This window comes from Eupeodes corollae, chromosome 3, assembly GCF_945859685.1.
Source record: "Eupeodes corollae chromosome 3, idEupCoro1.1, whole genome shotgun sequence".
In the NCBI taxonomy this organism is placed as follows: domain Eukaryota; kingdom Metazoa; phylum Arthropoda; class Insecta; order Diptera; family Syrphidae; genus Eupeodes; species Eupeodes corollae.
Window position 1 is genome coordinate 20730429 of NC_079149.1, and position 18537 is coordinate 20748965.

General features: G+C 32.9%; 2 protein-coding genes across 5 annotated transcripts in view; both read left to right on the forward strand.

Moving 5' to 3' along the window:
- Window positions 1–7468: 7468 nt before the first annotated feature.
- Window positions 7469–10406, forward strand: LOC129950949 (uncharacterized). 4 transcript variants are annotated; one of them, XM_056062915.1, is made up of 5 exons: window positions 7469–7550; window positions 8359–8611; window positions 9738–9816; window positions 9910–10112; window positions 10170–10406. In XM_056062915.1, exons 2-5 carry the CDS (start codon window positions 8441–8443, stop codon window positions 10323–10325), a joined length of 609 nt encoding a protein of 202 aa, XP_055918890.1. In that variant the 5' UTR covers window positions 7469–7550; window positions 8359–8440; the 3' UTR covers window positions 10326–10406. The 4 variants fall into 4 exon arrangements, with proteins under 4 accessions (XP_055918890.1, XP_055918891.1, XP_055918889.1 ...); XM_056062916.1 differs by having other exon boundaries at window positions 7474–7532; XM_056062914.1 differs by having other exon boundaries at window positions 7476–7578.
- A 4294-nt stretch (window positions 10407–14700) lies between these two features.
- The window catches only part of LOC129950948 (uncharacterized), a 31251-nt gene continuing 27414 nt past the window's right edge, over window positions 14701–18537 (forward strand). The window contains exon 1 of the mRNA XM_056062912.1: window positions 14701–14862. Within this exon, the coding sequence (XP_055918887.1) occupies window positions 14761–14862 (102 nt within the window). The 5' untranslated portion in view covers window positions 14701–14760. The remainder of the gene's footprint in view (window positions 14863–18537) is intronic.

Sequence of the window (18537 nt, forward strand, 5' to 3'; positions counted from 1 at the left end):
TTCGAGTATGGGGAAGTTTAAAGAATTGCATTGAAGTTTATTCTTCTTTTGGTTAACAATAGTTCCACTATTTTCCAAGATGTCAATAGAATCCTTGGTGTATATGTATGTATTTGCAAAATTTAAGTTTTTCTTCCTTTATCTTGAATATATTTCGTGGTGAATTTTGATCTTCTTTTGGATTAACACTCTGTGGTGTAAAATAAAAACAACATAACAAAGGAGGACTTGACTAATAGTTTTGAAGGTAAAGCGAAAATTTAAGTGGATTTTGGGTGTCAGTTTTGAAATGCAATCATTTTCAAATGGGAGTAAATAGATATACTATATTTCACTCGATAACCAACACGAATTGATAAATCAGATGAGTTGTTGATGACGGTCGCACAAAGGAATACAAACTCAGTGAAGTCGAAAAGGAGACACCAAAATATTAATTTTATTTTGAAAATATTTACTTTTTTTCCAGCTCATTTAATAAATTTTAATACCAAATAAAATAAATTCCAGCTTGCTTTCAGAAAATATAAATTTACTTGATTAAAAGCCTCTGACTTGTAAGCTTGAGTAATTCTTTTGGTTTTGCATTGAGCTGGGATAATTTTCCATTGGTGCCCTTAAAATTTTGCAAATGATATTTTTAAAAGCTCAATTGTTATTTAAGGAACTTTAAAATTAAGTTAAATTAAAGTTATTTTTTTTTCTTGTACACTAGATATGCTAGTTTATGGCTCATGGATACCATGATTAATGCGGTGCTGAAAACTGTGCATTTATTGGAAGCTACGGGTATTGTATTTAGATTCCTCTATGTTAGTTTAAACTTTAGATATTTAATAAATTAGGTGCATTAATTACAGAAATAAAAAGTTGATGAACAAATAGAATATAATTATAAAACCTCTTTTGAGATAAAAGCTACATTTAGAAGCTTCAACCAATGTTCATGTGGAGGGAGGTAATAAGGCAATGGTAACCCTCTTAAGGAGAAACGCAAGAAGTTGAGTTGAAGAGATTCTATTCTATTCTTGTGGATCTCGTGAAAAGGCATCCATACCTGAGATGTACTCAAGATGGGTATAGACCCATCAGGGGATGGACCCTGAAATTCTTCACATACCAACTTTTAACAAGTACTAACATAGATTTTGCTTTACTAGCTACCGAATATATTAATTCTCCATAAAATCGAGATCAGAATCAAAAAGAACTCTAAGATTTTTTAAATAATTATAACCGCCATGTATAGAGTGATGCAATATTTTATTATTAATCAAACTAGAAGAACGTTTTTTGGAGAATGTCGTTAACTGATATTTAATTGGGTTAAAGTTAAGCCCATTCTTTTTTACACCAAATAAGAAATCCTCTTGGATTTTATAATAGCTTTTATGCTTTTGAAGATGTTCATATCATCCGCAGAGATTAAAATGTTACTGTATCGTACGGAAAGATCTACATCATTGGCAGCTTAGATAAATATTATAGGGCCTTAATGACTACCCTGGTGAACTCCTGATTTTACAATGAAAGGGTTTAGGAAAGAACTTCTGAATTTAGCTTTCTAAGACCTATTTTGAGTCATTCACAAAGGGATACATCATTGACAGCTAATATAAAGAGTAGAGGTGACAACCTTAGCGAACTTCTGATTTGGCTATTGTTGAAAAAAGAACATAAGAATGTAGCTTGATAAAATCAAATATTCATGTGATATATTGAGGGAGTAACTTAATTGTCTTAAGCTTAAATGTTATGATATTATGAGAAAATTCATCAAAAGCTTTAGAATAATAAGTGTAAATATACAGTCCATCTTATAACCGAGTTCTAGGGTATTTGAATAATTATGCAAAAATACAAGTAGAATAGTAATTGTGGAAAATGTGAAGAAGGGGCGATTTCACTACCGACTTTTATTTTTTTAAGACAATTGAAGAAATTCCATCTGGATGAGAAAAATAATCATCCTAAAGTAATGCAGGATTTTGTTTAACGTCTTATTTATGAACTTTATTAAAGGTAGTCTCGAAAGTATTAAAAAGAATTCTCAACTTTTTTTTTGCAGAAGTATCAATGAAGAATTGCTGAAAGTTGTTAGCAAACGTGTTACACATTTTTGGATTACCAACCATCAGCCAGTAGCCATCAGATTTCCGTTTTATATTAACATATTTCCAAAAGGTTTTGGGGGTCAAGCTTAAGAGAACTTTCCATATCTATAAGATATTCGGCATACGAATGATTGGAGAGAGATTTGCACTCTTCAAAGAAAGTAACTTTTTATAAAATTGATATAAGCCTTGTTCCTTTCTTTCGAAGCATTAAAGCTCTTTCGTGTAGCATGGATGACAATAACTGGAATATTTAAGAGGAACGATATCTTTAACGGAGAATTCCAATACATTGTAAAAGTATGGAGCTGTAACAGCAACGTATTCTACAAAAGGCAAATCCTCCTTACCCTGTAATTACCGACCGATTGCACTTACCTCCCTTCTTTGCAAGATCAAGGAAACAAAGATAAATTATCAGCTCAAGAAAAATCTTGAAGATCAAAAGCTTCTTAATAAACGGCAGTAGGGCTTTTGCAGCAATAGGTAATTTTGCTTCATTTTACAGACGTTAAATTTGGTATCGTACTTAAGGCTATGAGTTGTTACAAAAAGAATATGGATTTGGGTTTCGTACCGATTCTAAAGGTAATTTCTGTCAAAATGTTAAGCAATTGCATTTTTTTTTTAAATATTTCTAAATGTTATCAACAATATTTTGTACAAGATGAAATAAGTTTTGAGTCAATTAATTTTCTTAGAAGTTTTTTTATGTTATGCAAAAAATCTTCAATTTTTTTTTTCAAATATATCATTAACTTAGATTGAGGGGCCTTGAAATATTGTTAATTTAATAAAACAATTTGGACTTCAAAATCTTGATCAAAAACACTGTTTTTAGAATATAGCTCATAGGACTTTTTAACTTATCGTTCCCTTAACTCAATTTTGTAAGTATGCGTTTCAGATCGTACCATTATTATTATTCCCAAACTTTATTCCCTTTCACTGACCTTATGTGTCACTGGATGTTTTTGATCGAAATACAACAAATCTACTTACTTTTGGTATTTTGCCAAAATAAACAAAAACATGTACTACATAAAATGAAAACCATTTAAGGATTATCCATTTTTGCTGCTTGAGGATAAATCAAATTCAATATAAAATATATACTCGTTCAATGAAATTGGATTTAAATTGTTTTCATTTTGATGGCTCTTTTCTTTTTTTTTGTTACGAAATATCAAATACTTCAATAAAGTGTGTGATGTCAAATGTGTGTCATAAAATTGATGGTATCGTTTTTAAAGTATAGACAGAGGCATACATATTTTTTATATAGGAGTATTTTAAAAAGCTTTGTTAAAAGCAGTTAAATAATTTATTTGTCATGTAACTACTTCTATACGTACATATAATATGTAAATATGTGCACAATTTTACAAGTACATATTTTCGAGCTTTTTCAAACAAACATCATAGAAGCCAAGTAATTGTTACAATTTTATCGTAAATGGTATTGGAAATCAATAAATAAAACAGTTTATTTTTCCCTCCAATAACATATAATGCATGAAAATACTTCAACCCTTAAGCCATTGACCATGCTACTGCCCTACTTTCAAAATAGTGCCTATTAAACTTAGGGGCAATTATTGATCATGAACATAGCAATAAGTTTAAATGGCTATCGAAACATAACAAATGAAGAAAAAAACTTGTATGAATGAACAAAATTTGTAATATCGGAAATAAGAGCTTTCGAAAATAATCAAAACTCAATTATAATTAGTTGTGAATGTGTATATAACTTGATAAATAAAAAACGTTAGTTGAAGAGTTCTTAAGATTACATTTTTATTTATGTACGTATTTTCACCTTTTCTATTTTTTTCCAACACCCTTTTATTATCTCAGTTATTTGTATTGTTCGTTTATATGCAAACACCTTAGCTTTCAAGTTGTCCGTAAAAGTACCTATAACCATGCACTAGGTACAGAAATAACCAAATAAATTAAACAGTTTGTTCGACAGAAAATTATCTATTGGGTTTATTTGAACAATTTCAAGACCTTAAACAAAACATCCTTAAAGTAAAAAAGTATGGTCATAAATAAATTTAAATCTAAATAAAGTGCACGAACTCGTTCATTTATCAAAGGACTCTGCTTACCTTGATCGCTGGAGCGGTTTTTCTGATATTTAATTTTTTATGCTAAACATTTATCAATTTTTTTAGCTTAAAAAAATTGCTTGTATGTAGTTTTGTATAGCTTATTTTTTTTTTAATTCACAAGCACTCAAGGGGTTATTAGTGCCCTTTATATGTTTATATTTAAACACAGTGCACTCGTTAGGAAATTAGGGAAGGATTTAAAAGGAGATACCGGTGCACATTGGTCTTAAAGTTCTGAACATCAAAATGGGAGGGAAAAACAGAGTTGGCCAAAGTATTCCACATTCTTGATGTGCGATTTAAGAAAGAATATCTATACTTGACAGTACGTCCCAAATTGAGCTCAAGGGTAAACTGATGACCATTCCTAGAAGTGCGAGTATTACGGCTGAATTGTATAAGGGGTGGAATGCAACTGGCTAATTCGACAGAACATTGTTTGTAAAAATATCTATAAAACAACGAAAGGCATAAAACGTTGCTGCGGAGTTCTAGCGATGTAAATGTTTCGATTATAGTTCGGTCGCCTATCGCCCTTTTTTAAATTATATCCAAGAGATTTAAACTTGTTTTGGGGGCACCTGCCCAGATATGCGAATTATATTCAAGCTTTGGACGGCTAAAAGTTTTGTAGATTATAGCCAGATCAGAAGGGGTGAAAAATTTCTTGCATCTTCGGAGAAATCCTAAGCATCTGGCAACTTTTTTGGCGATATCGAATATGTGCTCATTCCATAAGAGGTGATCTGTGATATTCATACCAAGTACTGAAAGTTGATTAGTTTCCTGGATGCAAGTGCCGCTCATGGATAGCGGCATGGAGGGTGGGTTACGCTTTAATGACAGGAGACAGCATTGAGTTTTGGAAGCATTAAATTCTACACGGTTTTTGATTCCCCATTGGACAATGCTGTCGAGATCAGAATTAATGAGCTTATCATACGCTGCCGTTGAAATTCCACATTCGAAGGACAAGGATGTGAATCTAGAAACGAATATGAAAAGCTGAGGGTACTGTCGTCGGCGAAACAATTTAATGGATTAGAAGTGACAGACAAGAGATCGTTTATGAATATAAGGAAGAGAGTCGGAGACAAAACGGAGCCCTGGGGGACACCAGCATTTATTTTATGAATTTCAGACTTAAAACCATCTAATACAACTTGTATTGAACGGTTTAGAAGGTAATTTCTAATCCAACGAAGAAGAGATTCATCAATACCAAAAGCACGCATTTTCGATAAGAGAGCTTGGTGCCAAACCCTATCAAATGCTTTTTAAATATCAAGTGCAAAACGATGTAAACATTTGTTCCACTGTTCGGTGAGATGAACCATGAGATCACTAGTGGACCAATTCTACGAAAGCCATACTGTCCATACTGTCGGTCATTAAGAAGCTTTCGTTCTTCAAGATATTTCTTAAGCTGAAAATTAATCAGAGTTTATTTGGAAAGAAGGGAAATAAGTGCTATTGGACGATAGTTTGAGGGGGAGGAGGATTCTCTTTTTTTAGGGACAGGCTGGACAAATGCAGTTTCCATCCACTCGGGAAGAGACCTGTAGAATAGGACAGGTGGAAAAATAGGGGGAATACTGTGAGGGCCAGCGGATTTGTGTGTGTCAAGGTCTTTTGGTACTCTTGCGACTGCACGAGTGCGAAAATTTTTAAAAAGTTTAAGTATTTTTTTGTTAGTTTTTATAAAACAAACAATATTTTTTATAAAATAAAATTAGTTAGGTTTTTATTTTTTTAAATTTAACCAGATGTTTAAAACGTTATTATTCGTTCTTTTTTTCAAAAGTTTATTTATTTAGTATCACGTTACAATATATAATATAAAATTTAATTCAAGTCTCTAGAGTCATTGGTTCGTGAGATATTAAAGGTTAACCAAAATTATCTTGAGAGCCCTTCCTGCATCTTTCACCGTTTTTATCTCTATAACAAAATTTATTTGAAGCCGATATTTTTGCATTGCAAACATAAGAGTGAAGAATAAAATAAAATAGAAGTTCGCCACCTTAGTCGCGGTCTTCCCTTACTGCACAGTACCTGAGAATTGTATTTGAAGAGCTTCGGGCGTTAGTCTCCATTTGCTCTACATGACCCAGCCATTTAAGTCGTTGGACTTTTATTCATTTAACCAGGTCAGTGTTGTCGTTTTGTCTTCACATCCTTTCTCCATCTAAGCAAAAAGGACCAAAAATCTGCCGAAGAACTTATCTCTCGAAACATCCTAAGACGCTCTTATCTTTCTTTGATTGGGTTCAGGTTCCAGCGCCATAAATTAGAACTGGGATGGTGAGTGTCTGATAGTTGCTGATTTTAGATGCCCAATAGTGGTCTTTACTACTTAATTGCCTTCTAAGCCCAAAGAAGTAGAGATTCGAAAAAGTTATTATACGTTTAATTTAACACTGGTGTCGTATTCTGAATTTATTACAATGCCCTTGGACGTTTTGTCCAAGATGTTCAATGTCCATTTTTGATGACAACATATTCTTGGTATTGCTTCATTGACCGATAAGCCCATCATCTTCTATCGCAATGCTCAAAATCGATCCACTGATCTTTGATCTGCCAATTATTCCAATATCATGGGAGTATCTCAGTTATTGAATTGACCTTTGGACGATTGTTCTTCTAGTGTGAAAGGTTGAGTTTTGCACAATTCTTCCTAGAACGATGTTGCAGAAGTCTCATGAGAGTGCATCATATTGTCTAAAACCTTTTTTGACATCAATTGCATAGTTAAGATCTTTTCCGATTTTTGTTAGCCATAATCATTTTTTTTACAAGGAATTTTTCAAATTTCTTCAGTTTTCTAGAATCATTAAAAAAAATATATGTTTGTATGTGAATTTAGAAAAAAATATAATAATACATATTGAAAAAAGAAAAAACGTTGAAAAATTAAATACAAATAAAAACAAATACAAAATTGAAAAAAGAGATTCCTATTCCTATAAAGTTTGTTTAAAATTGTTTCTTCCTTGCTTAAAAATAGTTCCATTATTCAAAAATAAATAAGTGTTTAACCCAAAACAAAATTAAACCTTTTCTTGCAACACAAACTGTGTCTGCATTTCGAATTTGTGTCTCTTCTTCCTCTGCAATTTCTCAACCCTATGGCAAAAAAGCTGAAAGTGTCATCAACTATCTCTCCTACGTTATAGGCATAAAACATCCACCTTTTTTTCTTCTCACCCAACACAAACTATATTGAAGCAAGTAGTATAGTGTGTCCACGTCTCCCAAGGCGCTGGCAGTTTTTCAAAATAAAAAGTCGAAAAAAGTATCTCCGCAAAGAAAAGTTTTGTAGATTCTCTTCTTCATCAGCTTCAAGCATTCGTCGTCATCGTAGTGGTAGTCGTAGTCGGCAGGCTTACAAAAAAAGATTGTTTAAACGAAAAGAAAACAAAAAACAAAAAACAAAGTGAAAGGAAACAACTTTTTGCATTTTTTGGATGCCAAAGAGAACTAGATTTGAAAAAAAATTCCAACCTCCTATCCTGGTTCTTTCCTGTTTGTCTTGATCCTGATCCTAGCCCAACTACGACGACTACGACTACCGACGACGACGCTGGCTGTTAGTGCTTTATTTTTTCTCCCTGCCTTAAAAAATCGTAGTCCTGCAATCGCCCAGAGGAAAAAAGTGTAAAAGTGTTTTGTGGTGCAAAATGTTTCCATGAGGCAACACCATCCACACGACTTCAATAGTAAAAGTGTTGGATAGCGGTTTTTGGCTTCGACCATTTAAAAAAAATAAATCGAAAAAGAAGAAGTGATGAGCCATGAGATGAGAACCATTTAATGCACACCAAGCGCACTGTACCTTCCACTACGTAAAGGGAGGTCTTGAAATTGCAAGCTGAAGGCTACATCAGAGGAAATTAAGGCCACCAGCGATAGATGCATTCAGTGAAGTTGTAGCTAGTCGTCGTCGTCATCATCCTTCGTAGTAATCGTCGTGGCCAATGCCGCTGTCAGTCGTGTCGTAGTAGTTGTCGATGGTCTTTGTCAATAATGATTTCAATGACAGGACAGCAGAATAAAAGACCAGCTTTTTGTTCTTGCTCTTCGTGTAGTGCATCATCAGACTGTTCATTTCTTTTTTCCAGGACATTTGAGTTTGTCGTCGAAGTTTTAGTATTATTTGTTTAAGCTTAAACGGCAGAAACAGTTTGAAACTTTCAAGAACAAATGGCCGCTGTCCTTAAGCTGATTTTGACGCTTCTGTTTGTTTTGGCGATTTGCTATCAAACGAACGTCAATTGCTTTGACGACAATTATACCCTGTTTGTTTCACACAAGTTCGCTGTGGAACGGAGACAGCTTTATCGATTTGTAACGAGGCCTGAATTGGTCGATAGGGTAGGTTATAGATGTTTGTGTTTTATGTTCAAGATGATATTTTAAAGTGTTGGTCACAATGTTCTCTCCCTTAAATAATGTTAAGTGCTTGGTATTAGCTACATCCTTTCCTTTCCTTTCCTGACCCAAATAAATATTTTTTCATGCTTTAACTCCTCCTAAATCATGGATAATTGAACGTGCTTATTTCTTAAACTTTTTTGGCTTTGGCAAAAAACCCAATTTATTTAAGCCAAAAAGTGATAGAGAAAGAAAAGTTAACCCGCAATAAACTCTTACCATAGCTTTTAAGTGTAACAGAAAAAGGTTACTCACTTTTCCGCTGAGAAACAAAAAAGCTGAAAAAAGTCTTAAAGGGCCTATTAATTAAAACTTCAAGTTTATATATTTTTCTTTTAAACAACAACGATAACAACAAATATAAAAGAAATTCCATCATCCACAAAAGTATTAATACTAAAAAAGTTGTTTGTACTTTGTCTCTTTCTTTTCTTCTGTTTAATTGTCCCAGCCCTTCTTGGGTTCTCCCTGTTCCTCACACTTCTTCGACTTCTTCGTCGTTCAATCAGAAATGTTTTTTAATCTTCAAGGCAGTGTTTTTTTTGTATTAAATTGCTCAATAGATTTACAGGAAAACAAGGATAAAAAAGGAATACAAAACAAACAAAAAGTTAACTTCGAAATGAGTCCGGTATCTGACAGTCATTAAAATGTCAGACGTGTCTTAAGCTACCCACATAATCAAGCCACCTCAGTGAGAGGACTAAAAGAACGACAACGACTATGGTTATAGTGGTCGTTGAAGTCAGTCACCATCTCACCCTCTCATCCCCCTTGAAATGTCCTGAAAATAGTGCTTGTCCAACTGAACTGACGACTGTAGGTAGGTAGGTACTTTTGGACGACGACGACAACGAGAATAACCACAGTGAAAAAGCCGCAAAGGGAAAACTTTGACTCAGCATCAGCAGTAAATGTCCTTTAAACCTACTTTTCATTTTTTTTCTCAGTTCCTCGCTTTCTCCCTCTCTCTTCCTTTTGATCCTTATTTTTCTTAAAGCAGAATTAATTAAGTTTTTTTCTTTGCTTTTTTTGAATTAATATTTTATTTTTCTCTCCCTTACAGTGGATGAAATGGCTTCCATTCTTTATGGCTGCAGACTTTAAACCTTTAGGAGTTGGTAAACATTTTATGATATTTTCAAGTGAGTTTTTTTTATTCTTTGCACTACTATAATTTTTATGGAATACGAGTGTCGAGTATACTTAGAAAAAAAGCTAATTTAAAATAATTTTAGATGATTACCAATACCTTATAAAGGTTACCGACCATCAGGCTGGGAAATTTCTTGCCCTTGAGTCGGAATTATTTTTAAGGCCAAGAATTGAATTGCATTTTAGTGAGGAGGAAGAAGAAGTGGATGATGATGATGATGGTCAAGGTAGTAAATCGAAACTGGAAATTCGAATGAGTTTTCAAAGGACTTCAGTCTTATTTCAAGTATGTTTTTAAGTTTGAAAAATAAGTGAATTTTTTTCATTAATTAATATTTTATAGAACACAATTGGAAGACTGTACCGAAAGCTGCTTAAGCCAAAACTAATGGAGTCTTTGATAAAATTACATGGAATAATAAGCCATTTGCCAGAAACGAAATGTTGTTCTAACGATTCTAACGACTTAAGACCTCAAAATTCGATATGTTTATATTGATATTATAGATTTGTTATGAGGGTTTCCATTAAGAGGTTTCATTTTTATATTAATAATAAAACATATATTTTTTAAGAGAAATCAATGGATATTTATTTTCATTGTAAAAATGAAGGTATGTATTTATTTATTATGACTAAGGCTCCTGAAGATTCACTCCTTGTACGAGGACCAGCTACCGCTAACATTAAAATTAATCCGTTAAAATGTTTGAATGGATATTTTTTTCTCGATTAGAAATATAATTTAATAACAGGAGTTAACGCTCTGGGTTCCAAATTACAAAATAGATCTTTACTTAATTACAATTAATTTGCTGACATTTCAAAAAACAGGGATAATATAATTTATACAAAGTTAAATATTAGATAAGTTACATCATCTCCCCGAATATTCCATAAGTTCTACCACACTATGTTTGAAATCAGGCACATTTTTCCCTAAATTGGTTTGAATTTCTTACGTCGAATTATGTTGATGATTACCAACCTTTTCTTGACGAACTCGACTGACTTCTTGAATCTAACTTTAATCCCTTCAACTTCACAACATTTATTAGCTGTGGTAAAGATGGTATCATTTCCGGCAAGCTGTGTTAGAAGAACAGAATTTCATTCAGTATTGTATTCGACATTAGCTTCACTCGAATTTCTATTCCCAGCGTCCACAGGCATCGATAGCTGTGTTGATATCCAATTGAAATCTCGAAAGAAAGAATCTGGTTCTGGTGGCGTGGCAAATACTCGCGGATTGGTAAAATTTTGCAGATGTAAAATCCGCCGTTACTTTTTTCTCCTCAGGAACAAAACGTGACAAAAGATTGTGGTATTTTTGGCCATGAAGTAACTCTGCTGGCTACTTGAGTGAAGCACACCAGGAATGAATACGGAGTGGTATCAGCATCTTTCCTATTTCCATGTTCTTCTTGAACGACTCCTTTAATATTCTAGCAAACCTCTCTGCCCAGCCGCTTGATGCTGGAAGAAAAGGAGCTGTTGTAAAGTGATGAGTTGAGTGAAATTCGCAGAAATTCTTGAAGAGTTTTCCGTCACAAACACGTTTGGACGTCCTTCAAACACAAAAACTGATTGGATAGCATTGATTGTAGCGTCACCACGGCGCGCGTGGCGGTTATAGAGCCATCGAAAAATTCTACACAGATGAGGTACACTTTATCAAAAAAATGACCAACGAAGTCCAAGTGTATTCTTTCTCAGTCCACATCTGCAGAAGAACAGTAGCTATATTCTTTCTTAGACCAACGCACTTTATTGACAATTAGTGCATCCCACTTCCATCTTATCAATGTTTCTGCATAAACCTGGAAACCAGATTTATTGGTGTGGTAGTCGCTCCATTCTTGAAACGTCCCAGTGGCCTTCATGAACGTACTTCAGCACTCTAGCCTCCATCTCTCCCGGAATTACGACCCGTTCAAAACCTACATTTCATCATTTATGAAACCAGCAACAAAATCTTCCATAACCGATATTCACATCATGGTCTCTCTGATTGAATTCTATATGTGGGCTAATTGGAAAACTAGGAAACGCATCTGCATTTCCCTGTTTGAATGTCGGGCGGTACTTGATTTCATAACCTTAGGGCTAGAGTGTCAGAGCGCAGTTCCGCAGCCGTTGCATTGTCATCCATCTGGGTAACAGTTTGAAATAAACGCTCCAACTTCGTGCCTGGAAGCATATGGTGCCTATATCAGGGGTAAATTCACATTTAATTGCGTTAATCGTGCTGCTACCAGAAAACTGCATTTAAGCTGTTTTGTTGGCTAGTAGTCACAACCTTGGCATTGTAGTGCATTTAGAAGTCCAACTTCCTGTGAGAAATTTTGATATAAATTGATTGTAGTTAGTAGTTCAATTTACTTATCAAGGCTATCAATTATTTAAGAATCGTGAGATTTGGTGAGTTTCTTAGAGCTTCCAAATTCTTTATAGAAGGACTGATCCCAACGGTTCATAGCGTGTGGCAGAAATACTCTAAGTGCTCCGAAATTCATTGTGTTGAAGACGACTCAAAACTTTTTCCAACGCTTGCATGTGTAATACCAAAAATAACGATGTTATCGCGATAAACAAATACAGGGAGCTCAACAAACAGCTTCTCCATATTGTTCTGAAATACCCCTGGGGCTCTACTTAAACTAAACGAAACACGTTGATATTATTATAATCCGAAAGGTGTCTTGATTACTGTCAACTCCTTGGTAGCGTCATCAAACTCAATATGGAGATAAGCATACGAGAGGTCAACACAATGCATCAATCCTATTTAACAGAGACGGATTTGTACAATCGAATTTTCTAAAGTTAGACTAAAGGTCTTAAATCAGTCTGTACCCGTAATATTTGATCCATTTTAATTCACAACCAGCTTGCTTCCTTAAAAACGACCCCCACTCTTGCAACTCACCTCTAATAGAAATCGATACTCCACCGTACACAGTCAAAGGCTTATGAATATGTACAGGGCCTAATAAAGAGGTCCAGAGGCCTCGGAGCAACAAAGGAGCGGAGGCCCCCTAGCCCCAAATTATTTTCAAAATAAAGTAAACCATTTTTTTCGCTCGAGTTCCTTTAGTAGGTATTGAACAATTACATATAAATATAAACGGAAAAAGAATTATCTGAAATTAAATTTTAGCTGAAAAATCGTTGATCATTTCGTTGGTTCGAAGCCTGTTTTTTATAATTTTCATTTTTGGAATTTTTGTATGAGTCAATCAACACAAATTGAACCAACTCCTTTTCAAGACTTCGCTCTAGATCACCTGGATTCACTTTCACTAATGCCTAATTTTCAGCATCCGTCTTACGAAGTGATTCTGGAATCCATCCATCATCGATCTTTTTGCTCTTTATTGGATAGAGCTGGATAGAGCTTCTTCGATTTCTAAATAGCCGTTGACTTAGGCTTTCATTGCTTAAGCTCGACAAGACCAACGAGTGTCGCTGATGTTTTTCAAGACTAAAAACGGGCTGCTTTACTTCTCCGATAATTTCTCAATAAAAATTCGGTGTCGCTCTGTACTGGCTGTGAAAAAACGTGTACAAATTCCGAACGAAATCAAAGAATTGAACAGCTGATGGACAAGAGTTAACAGATGCCTTTCCCACTAAATTCAGAGAATGACCACAACAAGGTACGAACGCCGATAAATGATTTCTCTCCAAAATAAGAGCCTGCATCCCCTTGTATTTTTAGCCTACAAATTTGAGCAGAGTGTTTGCTGTGGCTTCGCCAGTATAACCGCAGTTTGGTAAAAAGGTGAGATACCTTTCTTTTGGCGTCGATCCTTCCATATATCGATCAAAAATAGTTAGTTGATCGAGCTTCTTCGGGAGTAGAGTCCACTGATACGGAATAGTATTTCGATTTTTTAATTCTGGATACTATTTTAGCTAGTCATAGAACTGATCAGTTTTTCGCATATCGTGGACGAAAGGTAACTGACATGACCACTCCCTTTGTTTGCATTTTTTCCTGTTGCACTAAACTCATTACTAATTCCAAATGAGTTTTCGAAATCTCTTTTTCTTAGAGACAATCGGATGCATGCTTTCAGTCACTGAAACCTTCTCCACTAAGTTTGTTGTTTTGAGGGGACATCAATTTGCACACATTTTAGAGCGGTGCAGTTATTTCTTGAATATATCGACTTTTTTCTTTTAAATTTCAAAAGCCCTAGTTCTCAGGTTAATTCCATTTATTTTTGAGTGTAAAGCCAAGTGAAATAATAAAAACATTTAAAAATTTGGTTTATTTCACTTCATAAAATTAAAATAACACCAATAACCAATTTTTAGTAATTGGTGGTATTGCACTTTTGAAAGTGAACAAAGCCAAATTAATTTGAGAAATATGACCAACTTAATATTTCGGTGAGTATATAAATATTGATTTGACTTTATAAATATTGATTTGGGCTTTATTTCACTTGGTTTAAGTGTAAATAGACCGATTGCTGAAAATTGAGTTCTTTGCGTTTTACATATGTCAAATAAGGCCAGTTCTTGAAAGTGGGCACTATTTTACTAGGCTTAATTTCACTGCACTAAATGTTTGTACAAACAAAGTTTAATTGCTTGCATTGCACATATCGCCCGACTTATAATCCCACATTATAAAAATGTGCTATTTATGTGCAATAACTTTTAGTATAATCTATTTAATCTTATGCTGATAGCACTATCATTAATAGTGTTGTGCGATGTTTCATTCCAAAGCAATAAATAAGAAACAGCTTTAGCCTCCTCTGTTTGATATTTGTTGCTATTAATGTCTCTTATCAATTATTGTTGTATATTATTGGAAAATTTATCAAAAACTTCTTCTAACAATATAAAATCATCAAAGTTTAGTTTAGTTTTGATCAAAGCTGATAGGCATTCAATTATTATTATTTTTTTTTTGTAAAATGAGTTCCATCCGTCCTAGAAGTGTATTTTTAAGAAAAATTAATTTATTATTTTTATTTTTAATTGTTTATGGTTTAATATTTTTGTTGCATTTTCGAGAGGTAATTATTATTGAATAGATTTGAAACACACACAGTGGTCAACATTTTACCTAAACATAATAAACAAAATTTTAAAATCTCAAAATTTATTATCTCAAGAACACTGTGAATGTTATTCCGATAAGACATGAACACAGAATGTGGTTTGTCAGTGACTAAACTTAAAATAAATTCAACTACACAACTTCACACAAAGGTTTTATCAATCTAACTTAATTAATCTTCTGTGAACGATATAAGTAGCTCTTGTGATTCTTATAGTCTAATGAAATAATTATGGTTCCACGGAAACAATTAACAAGTTTGGATTTTTGGTAAAAATAGTTTGTTTACTTAAGTTATTGTAATTTTTCGAAATTTAAGATTTCTCGACCGTTTAATAATTCTAGAATCTAAATCAATTTTTTTAACGAGATTCACTCTTTTTTTAGGGCTATATTTCAAAAACCAGCAGAGATATCGACATCAACAATTCTTTTGGTAGTTTTCTTCGTTTAGCAATTTAGAAAAACAATTTAAAAGAGGCTGGAATTCCGTCTTTACTGATAATTTCCCCATTTGTGCAGTTTCTAAAAGTTATAAAAAAGATATTAATAACAATAATGTGTCGAAGATGAAGAAAAAGTTTGAAACCAATAATTAGTTGTTTTAAGGGGTTTCCACTTATCAATTTTTTAGACTTCATTTGAAAAGTAAAAGTGTTTCACCAATTTAAAACACAACGTTGCAATTAATTCGTATTTTGAAAAGTTGTCAAGTAATTCTTAAATTGTGTTAATGAAATTATAAAATGTACATACATTGAACAAAATTGGTGAATCAATATCTATTATAGTACCATCAAGACATCCAGCTTCATAAGGAAATCCTTCTTCAAAAAAAAAATTCGAGAATCTGTTTTTGCTCAGCAAATTTTGTTCTAGAGAAATTCATCAATGATAATATTCGACATTCCGTGCACAGGTGAAAGACCCTTATATTGGTCTCCATTCTCGGCCTAAACTATACAAATATTAATCAAAAACTCTCTTTTCTAGAAAAATCATTTCTGATATCAACGCTAAGTCTTAGTTTCACTACTTTTTGGTCACTATTTCTAAATTTTTCGTTTTATTTTAACAGCTTTTAAAAAAAAAAATTGATTTCCTATAAACTGTCAAATTCAATTGAAGCAAGACGGTTACGATTTTGATGGATTCAAAAACTTCTACAAAATCAGACATTTTTGAAATTGAAATGAAGAAAAGCGTTAATCCTTAATTTCAAAATTCAAGTTCTTTATTAAATTCGTCAATTTAGAAAAAAGAACCTGGGTCCATTGCCTATTTACTTTTATTTACTTCTTCATTTCAAAACAGTTGATATATTTTTAGTAGAGATATAGATAGAAATTTTTAAAAAGTCTTACATTCATAAAAAAACTCGGACTCGAGATTTTAATCAAACATGACATTACGATGGCAGAGAAGTCGAAAAAAGTGGGCCCCTTATTCCTTCCGCCTGTCTGTCCGTCCTGATATTTACAGCCCAAAGCAGGGGCCGATTGAGTTCAAATTTGGAAATTATAATTTTAATCCGATTCGAGTAAGGCGTTTTTTTTTTATTTTTTTTGGAAAACTAAAAATAATATTTGTTGGACAAAAATCGAAAATTTAAATATTCTCAAAAACAAAGTAGTGTATTTCTTTTTTAAGTTTTGCTAAATTTTGTTTCTTAAATTGGCTTCTTTCAATAAAAAAAAAAAGTTTGTACCCTCCGCCATTTTGTTTTTTTAAGTTTTTTTAAGAACTAATCAATCGATTTCAAATATTTGTATCGTCACAAGCTTTTATAATGTCTTAATAACATTTGATGGTCAACAATGATATAGATACTGTTTATATTATGTATGTATATATATATATTTTTAAAACTATGTTTAACCTTTTTTCTAAATTTAGTATCTTCAAAATGGGTCATAGATTGTTTACGAATTTTAAATCTTAAACTTATTTTAGTAAGATTTAAATAACTGCATACTTGAAATATTTTTAAACGCAAATTACAAAAATTTATAAACACAAAATGTATTTAAAAAAAACTTGAAAAACGATGACTTAGTTTTAATTTTGCGAAATCAAATGGCATTTAATTTTTTTACTTTTGAATCTTAAAATATGTGAAATATTTTTGAACATACTTTTTGTCAAGTCCGTGCCACCCAATCGTGCATTTTACTTTAAGTTCAAACCAATTTGATATAACCTAAAAAAAAAATCACATTTAAATATTTTGCATTCAACGAGATATTTTCAAATTAAGAGTTTAAAATTGTTTGGATGAAAGCAATACATTTGCCTTTATCTTAGCGTTATCGTTTTTTGTATAGTATAACATAGTTTAGAATTTTAATACTATAGTTTTTGTCTGGAGATAATTTAAAGTGGTTTTTCGGAAAAAATTTGATACACATTTGAAAAGTCGCTTCTTGAGAACATTAAAATGAAAAAAAACTTGAAAAAGTACATTGTTTGTATTGAAAAATTGATGGTACTTTTTTGATAAAATATGACACATACTTTTGTCCAATTGGAAACTTTGACATTTCTCGACGGAATGCCTATTTTCTTCAACAATATCGTTTAATTTTTACGTTCAATAGTAGCTGAAGTCCCCATACAATACGCCTTTTAAAACTCAAATTTAAAAGCGCTACCGGAAATTATTATGCACCTTCTTCGTCTAGGATTATTTAAGGCACAGTTAAAACTAACCTTAAAATCCTAAACTGTCAAACTAGAAATATTTATATTTCGTGATCAAAAATGGAAACATTTCTTAGAAAAATGTTGACCAAACATTTTTTTTTCGAATTTTGTCAAATGTTTTCAAATAACAACATATTTTTTAATAAGGTTTTGTTTTATTATGTGGTTTACATCCTTTTATGATATAATAGGAATTTTGAGATTTTTCTAAAATAGTCACGGGAACAAAAAGTGATTATACCGAAAAATGAGTTTTCTAGGATTAAAGAAAAATACTTTATTGGTGCAGTTTTTTGTATTGCTTCTCAGAAACATGTTGTATCTAATGAGTACTTTGTTGGATGTCCCTTTCTTTATTGCGGCTGCACATCGGCGATTGAATGAGATAGATTTTCCATGTGGATGCAATTATCGTGTTATCGTGTAATTAGTTTTTTAAATTCATCAACTGACTTTGGTCGCTTTTTCGCATCCTTAGGTTTCATTATAGACCAAATATTCTCATTTGGATTGAGATAAAACTTAAACTTTTGTATTGTCTCTGGATTCCAGAAATCTCTTTTTACCATTTTCATCTCCAGAGAAGCATCCAAACACCATCTCACCTTCAGTTTTGGGGGGCATCCTCAAAATGCAATCAGACTTAAGTCTTTCTTTTGGTACTCTTTTCTCAAGGATCCTTCCATCTCCAAAATGGAGCTTGAATTTTGATTCATCCTAAAATATGACATTGTTCCACATGTCTTAAGTCTAATTTAAGTGCTTCTGGGTAAGGAACAATCGTTTTTTTGACTCGTTTTGGAAAATCCGCCTTCAGAACCGGCTTGAGTGCTCTTAGTCCAGCTTGAACGTGCCTTTTTCTCACTGAGCTTGACGAAATTACTTTGCCTGTACCTAGACACAGATCGTTTTAAAGGTCAACCGAAAT

Coding starts and splice junctions, on each gene's coding strand:
- LOC129950949 (XM_056062915.1), top strand. CDS start 8,441: ATGGCCGCTGTCCTTAAGCTGATTTTGACGCTTCTGTTTGTTTTGGCG. Junction 9,817..9,909: donor ACATTTTATGATATTTTCAA/GTGAGTTTTTTT, acceptor AAATAATTTTAG/ATGATTACCAATACCTTATA. Junction 10,113..10,169: donor GGACTTCAGTCTTATTTCAA/GTATGTTTTTAA, acceptor AATATTTTATAG/AACACAATTGGAAGACTGTA.